This window comes from Scyliorhinus canicula, chromosome 11 (assembly GCF_902713615.1).
Source record: "Scyliorhinus canicula chromosome 11, sScyCan1.1, whole genome shotgun sequence".
NCBI lineage: Eukaryota > Metazoa > Chordata > Chondrichthyes > Carcharhiniformes > Scyliorhinidae > Scyliorhinus > Scyliorhinus canicula.
In genome coordinates, this window is record NC_052156.1 from 4,564,907 (window position 1) to 4,586,154 (window position 21,248).

At 54.5% G+C, this 21,248-nt stretch overlaps 1 protein-coding gene across 4 annotated transcripts in view; it reads right to left on the bottom strand.

Moving 5' to 3' along the window:
- LOC119973753 overlaps nucleotides 1–21,248 on the bottom strand; it is a 211,078-nt gene that overhangs the window by 402 nt on the left and 189,428 nt on the right. For all 4 annotated transcript variants that reach the window (XM_038812175.1, XM_038812174.1, XM_038812177.1 and 1 more), the window contains 4 exons: nucleotides 19,987–20,025; nucleotides 13,711–13,853; nucleotides 4,152–4,384; nucleotides 2,056–2,261 (listed from right to left, as the gene is read on the bottom strand). In XM_038812175.1, the coding sequence (XP_038668103.1) occupies nucleotides 2,223–2,261; nucleotides 4,152–4,384; nucleotides 13,711–13,853; nucleotides 19,987–20,025 (454 nt within the window). In that variant the 3' untranslated portion in view covers nucleotides 2,056–2,222. The remainder of the gene's footprint in view (nucleotides 1–2,055; nucleotides 2,262–4,151; nucleotides 4,385–13,710; nucleotides 13,854–19,986; nucleotides 20,026–21,248) is intronic.

Below are 21,248 nucleotides of genomic sequence, written 5' to 3' on the forward strand. Positions count from 1 at the left end.
AGCAGCTGGGGGAATGTAACTTCAGTTAATTAAATAAAACTGGAATAAAAAGCCATTCACAGGAATGGTGACCATCGAGCGACTGGGAGTATTGTAAAAACCCATCTGGTTCACTACTGTCCTTTAGAGAGGGGGGAAATCTGCCGTCCTTACCCGGTCTGGCCTACATGTGACTCCAGACCCACAGCAATGTGGTTGAATCCAATCTGCCCTCTGAGATTGGACATTAAGGTGGATTCTTGAGGCTCACTGCCCTCTGGAGGAAATTTAGGGGTGGGCAATAAATGCTGACTTTCCCAATGACATGCAGAATCTGTGAATGAATAAAATGAAGAGCCCACATCTGGGTCCTGGCTAAGGTGACTATTAACAGGTGCCGGGAAGGTGCAGTCAAACTGGGTGGCACAGTGGTTAGCACTGCTGCCTCACCTGGCCAGGGACCCGGGTTCAATTCCGGCCTCGGGTGACTGTGCGGAGTCTGCACGTTCTCCCCGTGTGTGCGTGGGTTTCCTCCGGGTGCTCCGGTTTCCTCCCACAGTCCAAAGATGTGCAGGTTGGGTGGATCGGCCGTGATAAATTGCCCTTAGTGTCCAAAAGGTTAGGTGGGATTACTGGGTGACAGGGATAGGTTGGAGGCGTGGGCTTGGGTAGGGTGCTCTTTCCAAGGGCAGGTGCAGACTCGATGGGCTGAATGGCCTCCTTTTGCTCTGTAAGTTCTATGATTCTAATTCTAAGAAGGAAGGGCGAAGACCCAGCACTATTTAAATTGGCAATGGTAGCTGCCCTCAGTTAGATCATTTAGAGGAGAGATGGGCTTAACCTGCAACAACTGGCTTCAGTTCTCTGCCCCTCACCTGAAGGAGAGACTGGCCTCCCGCTGGGGACATTCCACATTCACCAGAATGATACCAGGGCTGAATAGATTCAATTCTAGACTGGACCCAGAAGCACCACTGACATGTAACCTACTGTTTGACTGTGAGGATTGGACTTGTTAAAAGAAGTTATGGAAGACGCAGCAGTCTGCATTTCAGACAGGCCACAGTTAATTAGAAAAGGGAGTATTGTCAGTCAGCTCACATTATTTGTTTATTTAAAAAGGGAGAGGAAAAAAAGTTCAGAAAATTATAGACTAACTAAATCAATCTTAGCGGTAGGAAAGCTAATGGAATCTTTATCAAAGGTCTACAAGATTATGAGGGGCATGAATAGAGTGGATGGGCAGGCACGCTTTCCCAGGGTGGAGGGGTCAGTCACCAGGGGGCATAGGTTTAAGGTCCGTGGGGCAAAGTTTAGAGGAGATATGCGAGGCAGGTTTTTTACACAGAGGGTGGTGAGTGCCCAGAACGTGTTGCCAGGGGAGGTTATGGAAGCAGATACATTAACGGTGTTCAAAAGGCATCTCGACAAACACGTGGATAGGATGGGTATAGAGGGATATGGTACAAGGAAGTGCTGAGGGTTTTGGCCAAGGGTTGGATCATGACCAGTACAGGCTTGGAGGGCCGAAGGGCCTGTTCCTGTGCTGTATTGTTCTTTGTGTGATATATAAATATCGAGGAATTGAAAATAGAATGAGTAGTGAACACTGATTCCAAATGGGAGGGTCATGCTGGATCAATTTTATTGATTTAATTGAAGCAATAATAAAAAGGGTAAACACAGGTAATGTAGCAGTTGTAATGTATTGGGATTTTCAATTGGCCTCTGAAAAGGTACCACATTGTAGGTCAGAACATGTGGAGTCGGGGGACAGGTAGCGGGCTGGATAGTAAGGTGTCTAAAAATTGAGGAGTGTGTTTAATAGAAAGACAGGTTGAAAGCCAGAGGAGGGGTGGAGTGCCAGAAAAGTTTAGGGATGGAATTCTCAGTCCTCTGAAGACACAGCTGTCAATGATGGAGCGATTAACATCGAGGATGCACCAGATACCAGAATTAGAGGAGTGCAGAGATCTCGGAGGGTTGTAGGACTATAAGACATTGGAAGGATAGGGAGGGAGCGAGACGGTGGGGGGGGATTTGAGAGGGCTAAACACCCTTCCGTTCCAAACAGACCTTCTTTGGGTCAATTTTCTATTTCTCGGGAATACAGATGGAATCCAGGACTGGAGTGAAGATCTTTCCTCTCAACCAGCCTGGGGCTGTGCCGGACGAATGGGATCTTGTAGTTCGGGAACCGTTCCTTCAGCAGCCTCTCTTCCAGGGGCGTTGGCACAGGCATCTTAGGTGCAGCGTAAGTCTCTCTCACTATGACAAACATGCTGGAGAAAAAAATTAGCTCTCATTAGCCTTCAGTGGCATCAGAACTCCCAACCCCTTTCCCACTTCCTTTTGCCCTTCCCTCACTCCCACCTTACTCTCAATCTATCATGATGAAGTGCTTCGAGAGGTTGGTCATGAGATGCAACAACTCCATACTCCCAGAATGCTCTGATCCACTGCAATTTGCATACCGCCGCAACCGGCCTACAGCAGACACCATCTCCCTGGCCCTACACTCAACCCTGGAGCATCTCGACAACAAGGCATCCCAAGTCAGACTCCTATTTATTGACTACAGCTCTGCATTCAACACCATAATCCAAAGCCAAGTTCACATCAAAACTCCAAAACCTAAGACTTGGCTCCTCTGTCTGCAACTGGATCCTCAACTTCCTGACCCATAGACCACAATCAGTAAGGATAAACAACAACACCTCCTCCACGATAGTCCTCAATACTGGGGCCCCACAAGGCTGCGTACTTAGCCCCCTACTATACTCCCTATACACACACGACTATGTGACAAAATTTGGCTCCAACTCCATCTACAAGTTTTCTGATGACATGACTGTAGTGAGTTGGATCTTGAACAAGGATGAGTCAGAGTACAGGAGGGAGATAGAGAACCTAGTCACGTGGTGCAATGACAACAATCTATCCCTCAACGCCAGCAAAAATAAGGAGCTGATCAAGTACTGTACATACCCCTGTCAGCATCAACGGGGCCGAGGTGGAGATGATTAACAGCTTCAAATTCCTAGGTGTGCACATCACCAACAATCTGTCCTGGTCCACCCACGTCGACACAAATTCCAAGAAATCACAACAGCGCCTATACTTTTTTTGGAAACTAAGGAAATTTGGCCACATTGATTCTTACCAATTTTTACAGATGCACTATAGAAAGCATCCTATCGGGCTGCATCACAGCCTGGTATGGCAACTGCTCGGCCCAGGACCGCAAGAAACTTCAGAGAGTCATGAACACAACCCAGACCATCACATGAATCTGCCTCCCATCCATTGACTCCATCTACACCTCCCGCTGCCTGGGGAAAGCGGGCAGCATAATCAAAGACCCCTCCCACCCGGCTTACTCACTCTTCCAACTTCTTCTATCGGGCAGGAGATACAAAAGTCTGAGAACACGCACGAACAGACTCAAAAACAGCCTCTTCCCCACTGTCACCAGACTCCCAAATGACCCTCTTATGGACTGAACTGATCTCTCTACACATGTTCTCTATTGAGTAGCACTATACTCCGTATGCTTCACCCAATGTCTATGTATTTACGTTGTGTATTTATCTTCTGTCCTATGTTTTTTTATGTGTGGAATGATCTGTCTGGACTGTATGCAAACAACACTTTTCACTGTACCTCGGTACACGTGACAATAAATCAAAATCTAAATCCCCATATCCCCACTCTTCCTCCCCATCCCACACCCACATTCTCCCCCTCCCCTCTCCTGCACTCCCTTCCACTCTTCCCTTTCCCCCACCATTTTCCTCGTCCTTCACCCATCCCCTCCCCTCTGTCACCGTCTGTTTCCCTTCTCCTCTTTCTCAGTTCCCAAATCCCTTTTAGCTTTCAACCCTCTCAACTCCCCCTCCCCCGCTCTACTGCCCCGATCCCGAATCCACTCTTCCCACATTCCTGCTATCCCTGCATCCTTGCCTTCCCTTCCCTTCCCCCCTTACCTGAAAGCCTGCTTCCCCACCCCCATCCCCATCTTCTCCCTCCCACTCTTCTTTCCCTTCTCCTTCCCCCCCCCCCTCCTCTTCTACCTTTTCACCCAGCTCCACACTTCTCCGTACCCGCTTCCTCACTCCCCCCTTCCCCGATGCCCATGGTTAACCTTCGCCTACCATGAGTTCACAGCTCACCGATGGCGGGGGTCTTCTGGCCGGGGGGGGCCGAACGGGGACTGGCGGTATTCCCACTGGCTTCATAACCACCACTTCGGGTGATATTTCCGACACTGGCTGGGTCGCCTGGCCTGGCGGTGGGAACATCAGCGGCTTGGGGTAGAGGGTCTGTCCTCGTAGACGGCCGGAGAGCGGCTGGGCACTACTTTGGACAACCTGGTGCGACATCTGACGTGCGTGAGCGTCCATTACTGGAAGCAAAGGGTCAGCGGGTCAGTCATGGTGTGGCCTCAATACTCAGATTCAACAACAACAACTTGCATTTATTTGTCCCTTGCACAAGGTGCTTCAAGGAATTACATCAAACAAAATGTTACTGAAAGGTATAAACTCTTTGAGCATTTGACATATTGAGGCAGAAAGATAATTTTATGCTGGCTGGCCCAGCAACTCAGTCTCAAATAAACATTAGTATCCGGTTGTACAGGTTCAAGAGAGGTCTTTGTAACCCAAGGATTAGTATTATACAGTGTTGAATGATGGAACCATCAATTCAGCGAACACGTGTAGTTGGATCTGAACAGAGGCTTTAATACACTTACAATAGAGCCAGCCTATTCGTCGTTGAACTTCAGATGAACTGGCAGGCTGGCTCTGAGGCACTGATCTTTATACATCGGTCCCAGGGGGAGAAGTCCTGGGCGGAGCCAAGGGAGGAGCCCAGTACAAACTCTCGCGAACTCCCAGAGCGACTCCCCCTGGTGGTCAGATAGTGCAACTGCACTAACAATGGGTAGATAACGAACATATATACATGGAGTGATATTGGCAACTATATATAGTGTGAATCACATTCACCACATTCACCCCCTGTTAAAAAAATCAAGTCCGGCAGGGGTGATGGCTCAAACAGTCAGTCTGTCCGGTGGACGAATTGTCCTTTTTGATCTGCGGAGCACCGGGGTTGCAGCCTCTTACGGTGGCTGGGCGGGCGTCGAGGTCTGGGGTACGGTTGCCGGCTCCGGGGCAAGTCTTGTCCGAGCCTCACACACCTCCTGGTCAAATGGAGACTGGGGCGCGGGGGCGGGCTGGTGCTGGCGCTCGGGACTGGTGGGGTGAGCTCGCAGAATCGGGGTCGCAAGGGGGCGGCCGCATAGGGAACGGGGAAAGGAGTTCCTCGGTGGGGGTAGATGGGGGGCTGGATCCAGCGGGTGCCAGGTCCTCGAGGGATACTGTGTCCTGGCAACCGTCCGGGAACTCAACAAATGCGTACTGTGGGTTGAAATGAAGCAGGCGCACCTTTTCAACAATGGCGTTGGTCTTGTGCGCCCTGACGTGCTTCCTTAGGAGAACCGGGCCTGGCGTCCTCAGCCACGCCGGAAATGAGACCCCTGTGGTAGTGCCCCTGGGAAAAATGAAGAGCCACTCGTGGGGGGTTTGGTTGGTAGCTGTACACAGGAGGGATCTAATTGCGTGGTGCGCGTCAGGGTTCCTGCCTTCCTGCCATTGGGAAACTTGGAGATTCCTGGACCGGAGGGTCAGTAGGACGGTCTTCCAGACCGTCACGTTCTCCCTCTCCACCTACCCGTTCCCCCTGGGGTTGCAGCTGGTAGTCCTGCTCGAGGCAATGCCCTTGTCGAGCAGGTACTGACGCAGCTCGTCGCTCATAAAGGACGAACCCCGGTCGCTGTGCACGTAGCTGGGGAAACCAAACAGGGTGAAGATGCTATGCAGGGCCCTAATGACTGTGTGGGAGGTGATATCGGGGCATGGGATGGCGAAGGGGAATCGGGAGAACTCATCATTAATGTTAGAACATAGAACATAGTACAGCACAGAACAGGCCCTTCGGCCCTCGATGTTGTGCCGAGCAATGATCACCCCACTTAAACCCACGTAACCCGTATACCCGTAACCCAACAATCCCCCCATTAACCTTACACTACGGGCAATTTAGCATGGCCAATCCACCTAACCCGCACATCTTTAGACTGTGGGAGGAAACCGGAGCACCCGGAGGAAACCCACGCACACACAGGGAGGACGTGCAGACTCCACACAGACAGTGACCCAGCCGGGAATCGAATCTGGGACCCTGGAGCTGTGAAGCATTGATGCTAACCACCATGCTACCGTGAGGCCCCTTTTAAGGAAGTAAATTTTTTTGTTAGTGGAGGGGAGTGGCCCTTTGAAATCGATCGCAAGGCGTTCAAAGGGCCTAGAAGCCTTGACCAGGTGGGCCCTGTCTGGTCTATAGAAGTGTGGTTTGCACTCCGCACAGATCGGGCAGTCCCTGGTGACCACTTTTACCTCCTCGTTGGAGAAAGGCAGGTTTCGGGCTCTGATGTAGTGGGCGAGCCGGGTGACCCCTGGGTGGCAAAGGTCATCGTGGATGGCTTTTAGGCGGCTGATTTGCACGCTGGCGCATATCCCGCAGGATAGGGCATCCGGAGGCTCGTTGAGCTTCCCCGGTCGATATTTGATATCGTAGCTATAGGTGGAGAGTTCGATCCTCCACCGCAGGATTTTATCGTTTTTAATTTTGCCCCTTTGCGAGTTGTCAAACATGAAGGCGACCGACCATTGGTCGGTGATCAGGGTGAACCTCCTACCTGCGAGGTAGTGCCTCCAGTGACGAACAGCCTCCACGATGGCTTGTGCTTCCTTCTCGACTGAGGAGTGTCAGAGTTCTGAAGCGGATAGGGTACGGGAGAAAAATGCAAAGGGCCTCCCTGCCTGATTTAAAGTGGCTGCTAGAGCTACCTCTGAGGCGTTGCTCTCAACCTGAAAGGGATTCATCCACCGCCCGCATGGCCGCTTTGGCGATGTCCTCCTTGATGCAGCTGAAGGCCTGGCGCGCCTCAGCAGACAGGGGAAATCGTGTGGCCTTAAAGAGTGGGCGGGCTTTGTCCGCATATTGGGGGACCCACTCGGCGTAGTACGAAAAGAGCCCCAAGCACCGTTTGAGGGCCTTGGGGCCATGGGGGAGGGGGAGTTCTAAGAGGGGGGCGCACACGGTCCGGGTCTGGGCCCAGGACTCCATTCTCCACGACGTAGCCGAGGTTGGCTAGTCTGTTTGTGCGGAATACGCATTTCTCCTGTTATATGTAAGGTTTAATTTTGGGGCCGTCTGGAGAAAACGGTGGAGGTTGGCGTCGTGGTCCTGCTGGTCATGGCCGCAGATGGTAACATTGTCCAGATACGGAAACGTGGCCCGCAGCCCGTACTGGTCCACCATTCGGTCCATTGCTCGTTGGAACACCGAAACCCCGTTCGTGATGCCAAAGGGGACCCGGAGGAAATGGAAGAGGCGGCCATCGGCCTCGAATGCCGTGTAGTGGCAGTCCTCCGGGCGGATTGGGAGCTGGTGGTATGCAGACTTCAGATCCACCGTGGAAAAGAGCCGGTACTGGGCGATCTGGTTTACCCTGTCTGCAATCCTGGGGAGGGGATACACGTCTAGGAGCGTAAAGCGATTTATGGTCTGGCTATAGTCGACGACCATGCAAAATTTTTCCCCGGTCTTGACGACCACCACCTGAGCTCTCCAGGGACTGTTACTGGCCTCTATGATCCCCTCACTGAGCAGCCTTCGGACCTCCGTTCTGATAAATACCCTATCCTGCAGGCTGTACCGCCTGCTGCGGGTGGCTACCGGTTTGCAATCCGGGGTGAGGTTGGCGAAGAGAGGAGGGGGGGGCGATGCGCAGCGTGGCGAGGCTGCAGATAGTGAGTGGGGGCAGGGGCCCTCCGAAGCTGAGGGTGAGGCTCTTGAGGTTACATTGAAAATCCAAGCCTAAGAGGAGTGGCGCACAGAGGTCAGGCAAGACATACAGTTTAAATTTGGAATAGCTAGCGCCTCGAATCGTTAGCGTTGCTGTAGTGCGGCCTTGGATTTGGATGGAATGGGAGCCCGAAGCGAGGGCGATAGTTTGGTTGACGGGATAAATAGGGAAGGAACAGCGTCTTACCAGCTCTGAGTGTATGAAGCTCTCTGTGCTCCCGGAGTCGAAGACGCACGACGTGTTGTACCCGTTGATCTGGACCTCCGTCATCGAATTTCTCAGATGCTCAGGGCGGGATTAGTCGAGGGTGACTGCGTTGAGTTCCGGGCCGCGTGGTGGGTGCCCGGGGGAGTCTAATTCTTCCGATCGGGCGTCCTGTCGAGTAGATGCCACTGCGTTCTGGCGAACTTGATGCAGGAACATTGCACTGAGTTGCGGGCCATGTGGTGACTGCCCGGGGAAGTCGTACTCCTCCGATGAGCTGTTTGAGTCTGGGGATGCAGCTAGGGCCCGTGGATCGCACGTGGGGGTTGGTGATGAAGATGGCGTCCAAGATGGCGGCCCCCATGAATCGCACATGGCCGGCCGTGTGGTGGAGGTTTGCCAAGATGGCGGCCCCCATGGATCACACGTGGCGGGAGGGGGCGGAGCCTGAGCATAGGCCGCAGCGTTTCGGGCCCCGCGGGCCTGCTGGTGCTGGGGGCGATGTGTTTGGACTGTTGGGGTGTTGAGGGCTGGGGCCCTTCTGCCGAGGCACACTCTAGCATAGTGGCCTTTCTTCCCGCAGCTGCTGCAGGTCGCGGATCGGGCTGAGCAGTGCTGCCGCGGGTGCTGGCTTTGTCCACAGAAGTGGCAGGCTGGAGCAGTTGAATAACTGCTGGGGCAGCAGGGTAGCATGGTGGTTAGCATAAATGCTTCACAGCTCCAGGGTCCCAGGTTCGATTCCCGGCTGGGTCACTGTCTGTGTGGAGTCTGCACGTCCTCCCCCTGTGTGCGTGGGTTTCCTCCGGGTGCTCTGGTTTCCTCCCACAGTCCAAAGATGTGCGGGTTAGGTGGATTGGCCATGCTAAATTGCCCGTAGTGTCCTACAAAAAGTAAGGTTAAGGGGGGGTTGTTGGGTTACGGGTATAGGGTGGATACGTGGGTTTGAGTAGGGTGATCATGGCTCGGCACAACATTGAGGGCCGAAGGGCCTGTTCTGTGCTGTACTGTTCTATGTTCTATGTTCTAACTGGTTTGGGGAGCTGAATAGTGGCAGGCTGGAGCAGTTGAATAGCTGGTTTGGCGAGCTGAATAGTGGCAGGCTGGAGCAGTTGAATAACTGGTTTGGTGAGCTAAGTAGCTGGCTGGGGGAGCTGAGTAATTAGCTGGAGCAGCTGGATAGTTTGAGTAGTTGACTGGGACAGTAGGACCAGCTGTGGCAGCGCGATAGCTGGGGGGGGCCTTGCGGCACAGGCTTGGGGGGGTCCTCAGGTCGGGGGCCCATGCGGGGTTAGCGGGGTCCGCGGGAAACGAGTTGAGGCTGCGGAAGGAAACTTCCATTGTGATAGTAGCCTCTACAGTAATCTCTAAGCCCTGGGCCCCATTTTCTAATAGTCTCTGGCATACATAGCTAGATCGAAGGCCCGCTAAAAAAACATCCCACACAGCAAGCTCCCTATGTTCGGCCGCGGTTACGGCCTGGTAATTGCAGTCATTTGATAGATTGGTCAACTCGCGTGCAAATTCAGCTAAAGTTTCAGTAGCCTGTTGTCGGCGAGTCGGGAACACATGGCGGGCAAAAACCTCGTTCATGGGCCTAATATACATTTTGTCCAAAATCGCCAGCGCTGCGGTGTAGGAACCGGCTGGATTTCGTTGTGTAGAAATTCTGTGGCTTACCCTCGCGTGCAGTAGGCTGAGCTTTTGTTCCTCCGTAGTTTCAGCGGTGCTGATTTCGGCCAGGTAGGCCTTAAAACATTTCAGCCAGTGGTAGAAGGTTTCTTTCGCCTCTGCATCCTGCGGATCGAGTTCTAGACGTCCTGGTTTTAGAGCAGATTCCATGCTTTACTTCGGCAGCTTCTTAAGTGTATTAAATTGATGGAACCATCAATTCAGCGAACATGTGTAGTTGGATCTGAACAGAGGCTTTAATACACTTACAACAGAGCCAGCCTATTCGTCGTTGAACTTCAGATGAACTGGCAGGCTGGCTCTGAGGCACTGATCTTTATGCATCGGTCCCAGGGGGAGAAGTCCTGGGCGGAGCCAAGGGAGGAGCCCAGTACAAACTCTCGCGAACTCCCAGAGCGACTCCCCCTGGTGGTCGGATAGTGCAACTGCACTTACAATGGGTAGATAACGAACATATATACATGGAGTGATATTGGCAACTATATATAGTGTGAATCACATTCACCACATTGAATTCTTGGCTGAGGTTCAAAAGATACAATTATCTCCACAGAACGTTCAGAGTTCACAATTTGATTGGCATTTTGAAGAGACTATGAAAGGATTAGCTGTTTTTGATGTGGGGTCTGAATACAGGTTTGTTTATTTCAATAAGAAGGGGTGGTAATATAGTGGTCATCTAGTCCAGAGACCCAGGCTGATTCTCTGGGGACATTGGTTCAAATCCAACCATTGCAGCTGGTGGAATTTAGAATCAGTTGATAAAAATCTGGAACACTAAAAGTATTCTCAGTAATGACCATTGCTGATTGGATTCACCCATCTGGCTCCCTAATGCCCCCAAGTGAGGACACCCCTCCTATTGAATCCCTGGGGGTCCCTCACCCATCAAACCCCAACTTCCCAGATGCTGTTACCTACCTGCCCACGGTGGCCACGTTCCGATTACAAAATGGACACTTAGAACATAGAACAGTACAGCACAGAACAGGCCCTTCGGCCCTCGATGTTGTGCCGAGCAATGATCACCCTACTTAAACCCACGTAACCCAACAATCCCCCCATTAACCTTACACTACGGGCAATTTAGCATGGCCAATCCACCTAACCCGCACATCTTTGGACTGTGGGAGGAAACCGGAGCACCCGGAGGAAACCCACGCACAGACGGGGAGGACGTGCAGACTCCACACAGACAGTGACCCAGCCGGGAATCAAACCTGGGACCCTGGAGCTGTGAAGCATTGATGCTAACCACCATGCTACCGAGGCAGAGAAGGAAGTGAAAATTGGACAATGCTGAGAAAGCAAGCAGGTGCAAGGTTTGTCTGTGGATTGGAGTTTGCAGCTCCCAGACAAGACCAATACTGCAAAGCCGTTAACATACTAATGAGCCATCTCCGGGGACAAAAGGGAAACATTTAAGCAAACGATACCAGAGCAGACACCCCGGCGCCAGAGGAGACTAGAAAGCAGGCCAATGGCCACCTAGGGCCCGCCCAGCAATCAGGCAGCCACCCCTTTATTGGAGAAAATCAATACTGATGATTAGGATATGGTCCAATTAATTGGGGCCAAGTTCGAGGCCCACCCAAAAGCGGGCGAAGCCTCCTTTGGGGTATAAGAGGAAGCCCCCAAGCAAGAATCGTTCTTCTTGGCCTTGGCTCTCAGCAGAGAGAGGCCTGCCGAGCAGCTGCACCAGACAAGTAAGTCCAAAGTCAACGCACGCCACGGGATAGACGCTCCTAGCTACTATTCTATACCAGTTTGAAGCCAGCAGCTTCAGAACCGGACAACGGCCATTGTTCCTCTGATTGAGTGGGCGCCCGAAGCTAAGTGAAAAATGAAATGAATGAAAATCGCTTATTGTCACGAGTAGGCTTCAAATGAAGTTACTGTGAAAAGCCCCTAGTCGCCACATTCCGGCGCCTGTTCAAGGAGGCTGTTACAGGAATCAAACCGTGCTGTTGGCTTGCCTTGGTCTGCTTTCAAAGCCAGCGATTAGCCCTGTGAGCTAAACAGCCCCTGTTAGGCTTTAGTAGTAGTGATAGTTTAGTTGGTAGAGTTTTGTGCATGAGTATAATTGACTGTGTGTGTGTAAATAAATGAGCATTGATTTTGAACTTACTAACTGGTTTATCGAGTCTTTGATCAGTATTCGGTTTTGAACCTTGTGGCGGTATCGGAAAGATACCTGGCGACTCTTGACCAAACGTAATTAGAATTAAGGACGGCGACCATATTAACCGCCATAAACAGAGCCAATTAAGGAGAGAGCATAACGAGCAACACCTGCACCCCCCAAACTTCATACCGCCTCCACCCTCCTTTCATGGGCACGGCCCCCTTTGGACCATGACCCTAGGCACTGCCAACCTGGCATCTGGGGAACCTTCACTGCCACCCTGGCGGCAGTGCTCTGTCTGGCTTGGCAGTGCCAAGGTGCCAGCCTGGCAGTGCCAAGATTCCCACATTCCACGGGGAAGGGCAGGGGGGCCACCGTGTGCTCTCCCTGGCCACACAGGGGCCTCTGACGGCCCAGGTACCCCCCGGGTGCTGTGTGGGCCGGTACTGAATGGCACCGGCGCGCCCCTCCCCTCCCGCCACACTGAGTGGGGTTCTGATTCCAACACCTCGCCGGACTTGTGTATATCCTGCCAAGCGTGGGAAGCTCACGGCAGCCTCTCCCGGGATGGACCGGCTGCATTGCGATCTCACTTCCTTCATGTGGACTGAAGAGTATCAGTGAGAGAGACAGAGACACAGGGAGAGGGACAGAGAGATGAAGGGACGGAAAGAGAGAGAGAGTGGGAGGGAGGGAAAGAGAGAGAAGGACAGAGAGAGAGAGAGAGAGTGACCGAGAGAGAGAGGACAGAGAGAGAGGCAGAGAGAGACAGAGAGAGCGAGATAGAGTGACAGAGAGAATGATAGAGAAAGTGAGACAAACAGAGAGAGTGAGAGAGTGAGAGAGAGAGGACAGAGAGAGGCAGAGAGGGAGAGAGACAGAGAGAGCGAGATAGAGTGACAGAGAGAATGACAGAGAAAGTGAGACAAACAGAGAGAGTGAGAGAGAAGAGACACAGGGCAAGAGAGAGAGATGAAGGGAGAGAGGCAGAGGAAGAAAAAGAGATGGAGGGAGAGGGAGAGAGAGAGTGGGAGGGAGGGAAAGTGGGAGAGAGAGTGAGAGAGAGACAAAGAGAGAGACAGAGAGAGACACAGAGAGAGTCAGAGAGTGACAGAGTGACAGAGAGAGTCAGAGAGACAGAGAGTGAGAGAGACAGAGAGAGTGACACAGAGAGACAGAGAGAGACACAGAGACCCAGAGAGAGACAGAGAGAGTGACAGGGCGACAGCGAGAGACAGAGAGATAGAGAAAGACAGAGAGAGGGAGACAGAGAGAGAGAGACAGAGAGAGAGAGACAGAGAGACAGAGAGAGAGACAAAGAAAGAGACAGAGAGAGACAGAGAGAGAGAGAGAGAGAGAGAGAGAGACAGAGAGAGAGACAGATGGTGAGAGACAGAGAATGATAGAGACACAGAGAGACAGAGAGAGAGAGAGAGAGAGAGAGACAGAGAGACAGAGACAGAGGGGACAGAGAGACAGAGAGAGAGAGAGACAGAGACAGAGAGAGTGACAGAGAGAGAGACAGAGAGAGACACAGAGAGAGAGAGAGAGACAGAGACAGAGAGAGACACAGAGAGAGACAGAGCGAGAGAGAGACAGAGACAGAGACACAGAGAGGGAGAGAGACAGAGAGAGAGAGAGAGAGTGACAGAGAGACAGAGACAGAGACACAGAGAGGGAGAGAGGGAGAGAGAGAGAGAGAGAGAAAGAGACAGACAGACAGAGAGAGACACATAGAGAGACAGAGAGTGTGACAGAGAGAGGTGCCCCTCACCTTGGAGCACAGCTTGTGGGTGGTTGCAGGTCGTGTGCCCGGGTAAACTGCGCTGGCGCTGAATGCGTTCCAGATCCTGCACTTGGCGTCGCTTTTGATTCAATGCCTCACGTTTCAATCTGCCGATCGCCTGTGTCTCCCGTCTGGCCCCAGAAAAGGACAATTTTTGATCTCTTTGCAAATGCTGACATTGCTTTTCAGCTGATCTTTTTATTTTTGTTTGCTAACATTAACTGTCTGATCTCCCTCCCTGCCCCTTTCACCATCCCTCCCTCCCTGTCCTCCATCCCTCCCTCCCTGTCCCATTCTCCATCCCTCCATCCCTGCCCCATTCACCATCCCTCCCTCCCTGTCCCATTCACCATCCCTCCCTCCCTGTCCCATTCTCCATCCCTCCCTCCCTGTCCCATTCTCCATCCCTCCCTCCCTGTCCCATTCTCCATCCCTCCCTCCCTGTCCCATTCACCATCCCTCCCTCCCTGTCCCATTCTCCATCCCTCCCTCCCTGTCCCATTCACCATCCCTCCCTCCCTGTCCCATTCTCCATCCCTCCCTCCCTGTCCCATTCTCCATCCCTCCCTCCCTGTCCCATTCACCATCCCTCCCTCCCTGTCCCATTCTCCATCCCTCCCTCCCTGTCCCATTCACCATCCCTCCCTCCCTGTCCCATTCTCCATCCCTCCCTCCCTGTCCCATTCACCATCCCTCCCTCCCTGTCCCATTCTCCATCCCTCCCTCCCTGTCCCATTCTCCATCCCTCCCTCCCTGTCCCATTCACCATCCCTCCCTCCCTGTCCCATTCTCCATCCCTCCCTCCCTGTCCCATTCACCATCCCTCCCTCCCTGTCCCATTCTCCATCCCTCCCTCCCTGTCCCATTCTCCATCCCTCCCTCCCTGTCCCATTCACCATCCCTCACTCTCTTCCCAATTCTCCATCCCTCCCTCCCTGTCCCATTCTCCATCCCTCCCTCCCTGTCCCATTCACCATCCCTCACTCTCTGCCCAATTCTCCATCCCTCCCTCCCTGTCCCATTCTCCATCCCTCCCTCCCTGTCCCATTCTCCATCCCTCCCTCCCTGTCCCATTCTCCATCCCTCCCTCCCTGCCCCATTCACCATCCCTCCCTCCCTGTCCCATTCTCCATCCCTCCCTCCCTGTCCCATTCACCATCCCTCACTCTCTGCCCAATTCTCCATCCCTCCCTCCCTGTCCCATTCTCCATCCCTCCCTCCCTGTACAATTCACCATCCCTCCCTCCCTGTCCCATTCACCATCCCTCCCTCCCTGTCCCATTCTCCATCCCTCCCTCCCTGTCCCATTCACCATCCCTCCCTCCCTGTCCCATTCTCCATCCCTCCCTCCCTGTACAATTCACCATCCCTCCCTCCCTGTACAATTCACCATCCCTCCCTCCCTGTCCCATTCTCCATCCCTCCCTCCCTGTCCCATTCACCATCCCTCCCTCCCTGTCCCATTCTCCATCCCTCCCTCCCTGTACAATTCACCATCCCTCCCTCCGTGTCCCATTCTCCATCCCTCCCTCCCTGTACAATTCACCATCCCTCCCTCCCTGTCCCATTCACCATCCCTCCCTCCCTGTCCCATTCTCCATCCCTCCCTCCCTGTCCCATTCACCATCCCTCCCTCCCTGTCCTCCATCCCTCCCTCCCTGTCCCATTCTCCATCCCTCCCTCCCTGTCCCATTCTCCATCCCTCCCTCCCTGTACAAATCACCATCCCTCCCTCCCTGTCCCATTCTCCATCCCTCCCTCCCTGTCCCATTCTCCATCCCTCCCTCCCTGCCCCATTCTCCATCCCTCCCTCCCTGTCCTATTCTCCATCCCTCCCTCCCTGTCCCATTCACCATCCCTCCCTCCCTGTCCCATTCTCCATCCCTCCCTCCCTGTACAAATCACCATCCCTCCCTCCCTGTCCCATTCTCCATCCCTCCCTCCCTGTACAATTCACCATCCCTCCCTCCCTGTCCCATTCTCCATCCCTCCCTCCCTGTACAATTCACCATCCCTCCCTCCCTGTCCCATTCACCATCCCTCCTTCCCTGCCCATTCTCCGTCCCTATCATCCCTTCCTTCTCACACTGCTCCCCTCACCGATTTCTCGACGTCCTAAATGTGCTTCGCTCCATTCCACTGAGCAGCTCTCAGGGTGAGGAGTGCGAGAGAGGGCATCCCTGAGACACCAGGATAAATCCGCTTGTGACGGTCAGAGGGAGTACTGCACTGTCAGAGGGTCAGTACTGAGGGAGTGCTGCACTGTCAGAGGGTCAGTACTGAGGGACCACTGCACTGTCAGAGGGTCAGTGCTGAGGGAGTGCTGCACTGTCAGAGGGTCAGTACTGAGGGAGTGCCGCACTGTCAGAGGGTCAGTACTGAGGGAGTGCTGTACTGTCAGAGGGTCAGTACTGAGGGAGTACTGCACTTTCAGAGGGTCAGTACTGAGGGAGTGCTGCACTGTCAGAGGGTCAGTACTGAGGGAGTGCCGCACTGTCAGAGGGTCAGTACTGAGGGAGTGCTGTACTGTCAGAGGGTCAGTACTGAGGGAGTACTGCACTGTCAGAGGGTCAGTACTGAGGGAGTGCTGCACTGTCAGAGGGTCAGTACTGAGGGAGTGCCGCACTGTCAGATGGTCAGTACTGAGGGAGTGCTGCACTGTCAGAGGGTCAGTACTGAGGGAGTGCCGCACTGTCAGAGGGTCAGTACTGAGGGAATGCCGCACTGTCAGAGGGTCAGTACTGAGGGAGTGCAGCACTGTCAGATGGTCAGTACTGAGGGAATGCTGCACTGTCAGAGGGTCAGTACTGAGGGAGTGCCGCACTGTCAGAGGGTCAGAACTGAGGGAGTGCTGCACTGTCAGAGGGTAGGTACCGAGGGAGTGCCGCACTGTCAGAGGGTCAGTACTGAGGGAGTGCCGCACTGTCAGAGGGTCAGTACTGAGGGAGTGCTGCACTGTCAGAGGGTCAGTATTGAGGGAGTGCTGCACTGTCAGAGGGTCAGTACTGAGGGAGTGCTGCACTGTCAGAGGGTCAGTACTGAGGGAGTGCCGCACTGTCAGAGGGTCAGTACCGAGGGAGCGCCGCGCGGTCAGAGGGTCAGAACTGAGGGAGTGTCGCACTGTCAGAGGGCCAGTACTGAGGGAGTACTGCACTGTCAGAGGGTCAGTACTGAGGGAGTGCCGCACTGTCAGTGTGTCAGTACTGAGGGAGCGCCACACTGTCAGAGGGTCAGTACTGAGGGAGTGCTGCACTGTCAGAGAGTCAGTACTGAGGGAGCGCCACACTGTCAGAGGGTCAGTACTGAGGGAGTGCCGCACTGTCAGAGGGTCAGTACTGAGGGAGTACTGCACTGTCAGAGGGTCAGTACTGAGGGAGTGCTGTACTGTCAGAGGGTCAGTACTGAGGGAGTACTGCACTGTCAGAGGGTCAGTACTGAGGGAGTGCTGCACTGTCAGAGGGTCAGTACTGAGGGAGTGCCGCACTGTCAGATGGTCAGTACTGAGGGAGTGCTGCACTGTCAGAGGGTCAGTACTGAGGGAGTGCCGCACTGTCAGAGGGTCAGTACTGAGGGAATGCTGCACTGTCAGAGGGTCAGTACTGAGGGAGTGCAGCACTGTCAGATGGTCAGTACTGAGGGAATGCTGCACTGTCAGAGGGTCAGTACTGAGGGAGTGCCGCACTGTCAGAGGGTCAGTACTGAGGGAGTGCCGCACTGTCAGAGGGTCAGAACTGAGGGAGTGCTGCACTGTCAGAGGGTAGGTACCGAGGGAGTGCCGCACTGTCAGAGGGTCAGTACTGAGGGAGTGCCGCACTGTCAGAGGGTCAGTACTGAGGGAGTGCTGCACTGTCAGAGGGTCAGTACTGAGGGAGTGCTGCACTGTCAGAGGGTCAGTACTGAGGGAGTGCCGCACTGTCAGAGGGTCAGTACTGAGGGAGTGCTGCACTGTCAGAGGGTCAGTACTGAGGGAGTGCCGCACTGTCAGAGGGTCAGTACCGAGGGAGCGCCGCACGGTCAGAGGGTCAGAGCTGAGGGAGTGTCGCACTGTCAGAGGGTCAGTACTGAGGGAGTACTGCACTGTCAGAGGGTCAGTACTGAGGGAGTGCCGCACTGTCAGTGTGTCAGTACTGAGGGAGCGCCACACTGTCAGAGGGTCAGTACTGAGGGAGTGCTGCACTGTCAGAGAGTCAGTAGTGAGGGAGCGCCACACTGTCAGAGGGTCAGTACTGAGGGAGTGCTGCACTGTCAGAGGGTCAGTACTGAGGGAGTGCCGCACTGTCAGAGGGTCAGTACTGAGGGAGTGCCGCACTGTCAGAGGGTCAGTACTGAGGGAGTGCTGCACTGTCAGAGAGTCAGTACTGAGGGAGTGCTGCACTGTCAGAGGGTCACTACTGAGGGTGTGCCGCACTGTCAGAGGGTCAGGACTGATGGAGTGCTGCACTGTCAGAGGGTCAGTACTGAGGGAGTGCTGCACTTTCAGAGGGTCAGTACTGAGGGAGTGCTGCACTGTCAGAGGGTCAGTACTGAGGGAGTGCTGCACTGTCAGAGGGTCAGTACTGAGAGAGTGCTGCACTGTCAGAGGGTCAGTACTGAGGGAGCGCTGCACTGTCAGAGGGTCAGTACTGAGGGAGTGCCGCACTGTCAGAGGGTCAGTACTGAGGGAGTGCCGCACTGTCAGAGGTTCAGTACTGAGGGAGTGCTGCACTTTCAGAGGGCCAGTACTGAGGGAGTGCTGCACTGTCAGAGGGTCAGTGCTGAGGGAGTGGAGCACTGTCAGAGGGTCAGTACTGAGGGAGTGCCGCACTGTAAGAGGGTCAGTACTGAGGGAGTGCTGCACTGTCAGAGGGTCAGTACTGAGGGAGTGCTGCACTGTCAGAGGGTCAGTACTGAGGGAGTGCCGCACTGTCAGAGGGTCGGTACTGAGGGAGTGCTGCACTGTCAGAGGGTCAGGACTGAGGGAGTGCCGCACTGTCAGAGGGTCGGTACTGAGGGAGTGCTGCACTGTCAGAGGGTCAGTACTGAGGGACTGCACCACTGTCAGAGGGTCAGTACTGAGGGAGTGCTGCACTGTCAGAGGGTCAGTACTGAGGGAGTGCTGCACTGTCAGAGGGTCAGTACTGAGGGAGTGCCGCACTGTCAGATGGTCAGTACTGAGGGAGTGCCGCACTGTCAGATGGTCAGTACTGACGGAGTGCTGCACTGTCAGAGGGTCAGTACTGAGGGAGTGCTGCACTGTCAGAGGGTCACTACTGAGGGTGTGCCGCACTGTCAGAGGGTCAGGACTGATGGAGTGCTGCACTGTCAGAGGGTCAGTACTGAGGGAGTGCTGCACTTTCAGAGGGTCAGTACTGAGGGAGTGCTGCACTGTCAGAGGGTCAGTACTGAGGGAGTGCCGCACTGTCAGAGGTTCAGTACTGAGGGAGTGCTGCACTTTCAGAGGGCCAGTACTGAGGGAGTGCTGCACTGTCAGAGGGTCAGTGCTGAGGGAGTGGAGCACTGTCAGAGGGTCAGTACTGAGGGAGTGCCGCACTGTAAGAGGGTCAGTACTGAGGGAGTGCTGCACTGTCAGAGGGTCAGTACTGAGGGAGTGCTGCACTGTCAGAGGGTCAGTACTGAGGGAGTGCCGCACTGTCAGAGGGTCGGTACTGAGGGAGTGCTGCACTGTCAGAGGGTCAGGACTGAGGGAGTGCCGCACTGTCAGAGGGTCGGTACTGAGGGAGTGCTGCACTGTCAGAGGGTCGGTACTGAGGGAGTGCTGCACTGTCAGAGGGTCAGTACTGAGGGAGTGCCGCACTGTCAGAGGGTCAATACTGAGGGAGTGCTGCATTGTCAGAGGGTCAGTACTGAGGGAGTGCTGCACTGTCAGAGGGTCAGTACTGAGGGAGTGCTGCACTGTCAGAGGGTCAGTACTGAGGGAGTGCTGCACTGTCAGAGGGTCAGTACTGAGGGAGTGCAGCACTGTCAGAGGGTCAGTACTGAGGGAGCGCTGCACTGTCAGAGGGTCAGTACTGAGGGAGTGCTGCACTGTCAGAGGGTCAGTACTGAGGGAGTGCAGCACTGTCAGAGGGTCAGTACTGAGCGAGTGCCGCACTGTCAGAGGGTCAGTACTGAGGGAGTGCTGCACTGTCAGAGGGTCAGTACTTAGGGAGCAAATGCTAGTGGACGGGCAGGAAATTTCCCAACTCTTTTACAACCGAATACCTTTCCAGTGGGGGCTCCAAACCTATTTAATCCCCTCCCACAGCCCGTGCAGAATATAAATACCTCTTCAGCTCCGAGTTAATCCAGTCTGATATTGAGGAACTGTTGGTAGAAAGAGAAATTCAATCTGAAAAACATTAACATCCATCTGTAGAACATAGAACAGTACAGCACAGAACAGGCCCTTCGGCCCTCGATGTTGTGCCGAGCAATGATCACCCTACTCAAGCCTAACGTATCCACCCTATACCAGTAAACGCCCCCCCCCCAATTAACCTTACGTTGACACTAAGGGCAATTTAGCATGGCCAATCCACCTAACCCGCACATCTTTGGGCTGCGGGAGGAAACCGGAGCACCCGGAGGAAACCCACGCAGACACGGGGAGAACATGCAGACTCCGCACAGACAGTGACCCAAGCCGGGAATCAAACCTGGGACCCTGGAGCTGTGAAGCAATTGTGCTAACCACTGTGCTACCGTGCTGCCCACTCGTGGCCGTGGAGCACAGGAAGTGGACCTTCTCCGTCTTTGACTGTGTCACATCAGCCAGTGACTGGGCTACCCCCCTCTGTGGTTGCGCCACATCAGTCAGCGCCTGGGAAATGCCACCGACGCTCCCTGCCATGGCCTGCAGAGACTGGGCCATGCTGAGGATCGCTGCTGCAATGTCCAGGGGGCTCTGGCACATGGTTGGCTGTGAGAGGGCAGCCCTGCCCTGGGCCTCGGCCCCCACCTGCACAGAATTGCCCCAGGCCTTGGACACGCTGGTCCATGGCCAAAACTGTCGCCCCCAACGCCTCCTCCGCGGACGCCTCCTGTGTGGTGTTGGCCTGGGTGGCACACATGGCCGGCACCACCTCCTGCACGGGGTTGGACTCCTCCAGCTGCACCTACAGGTGCTGGACGCTCGCTGACATCCCCTCATGTAGTCCCTGGCTCTGTGACTGCATCTCCACTATCGATGGGACTGTCTGTTCCTGAAGCCCGAAACCCGTCTGGACGGCAGCGAGTCCCTGGGATCGGCCTGCCCTCCGGCCGTCTGCCCTTCGGCTGCTCCTACCTCCACCTGCTGTCCCGGAGCAGCTGTGTGGTGATCACCAGAGACTGTCCCAGGAGCCTCTTCACTAAACTGCCCAACCGAGGGGAGGGTCTCTGGGAGGGTGGAGGGTGTTGGAGGGTGTTGGAGGGTGTTGGAGGGTGTTGGAGGGTGATGGAGGGTTGGAGGGTGTTGGAGGGTGATGGAGGGTGTTGGAGGTGATGGAGGGTGTTGGAGGGTGATGGAGAGTGTTGGAGGGTGTTGGAGGATGTTTGAGGTGTGGAGG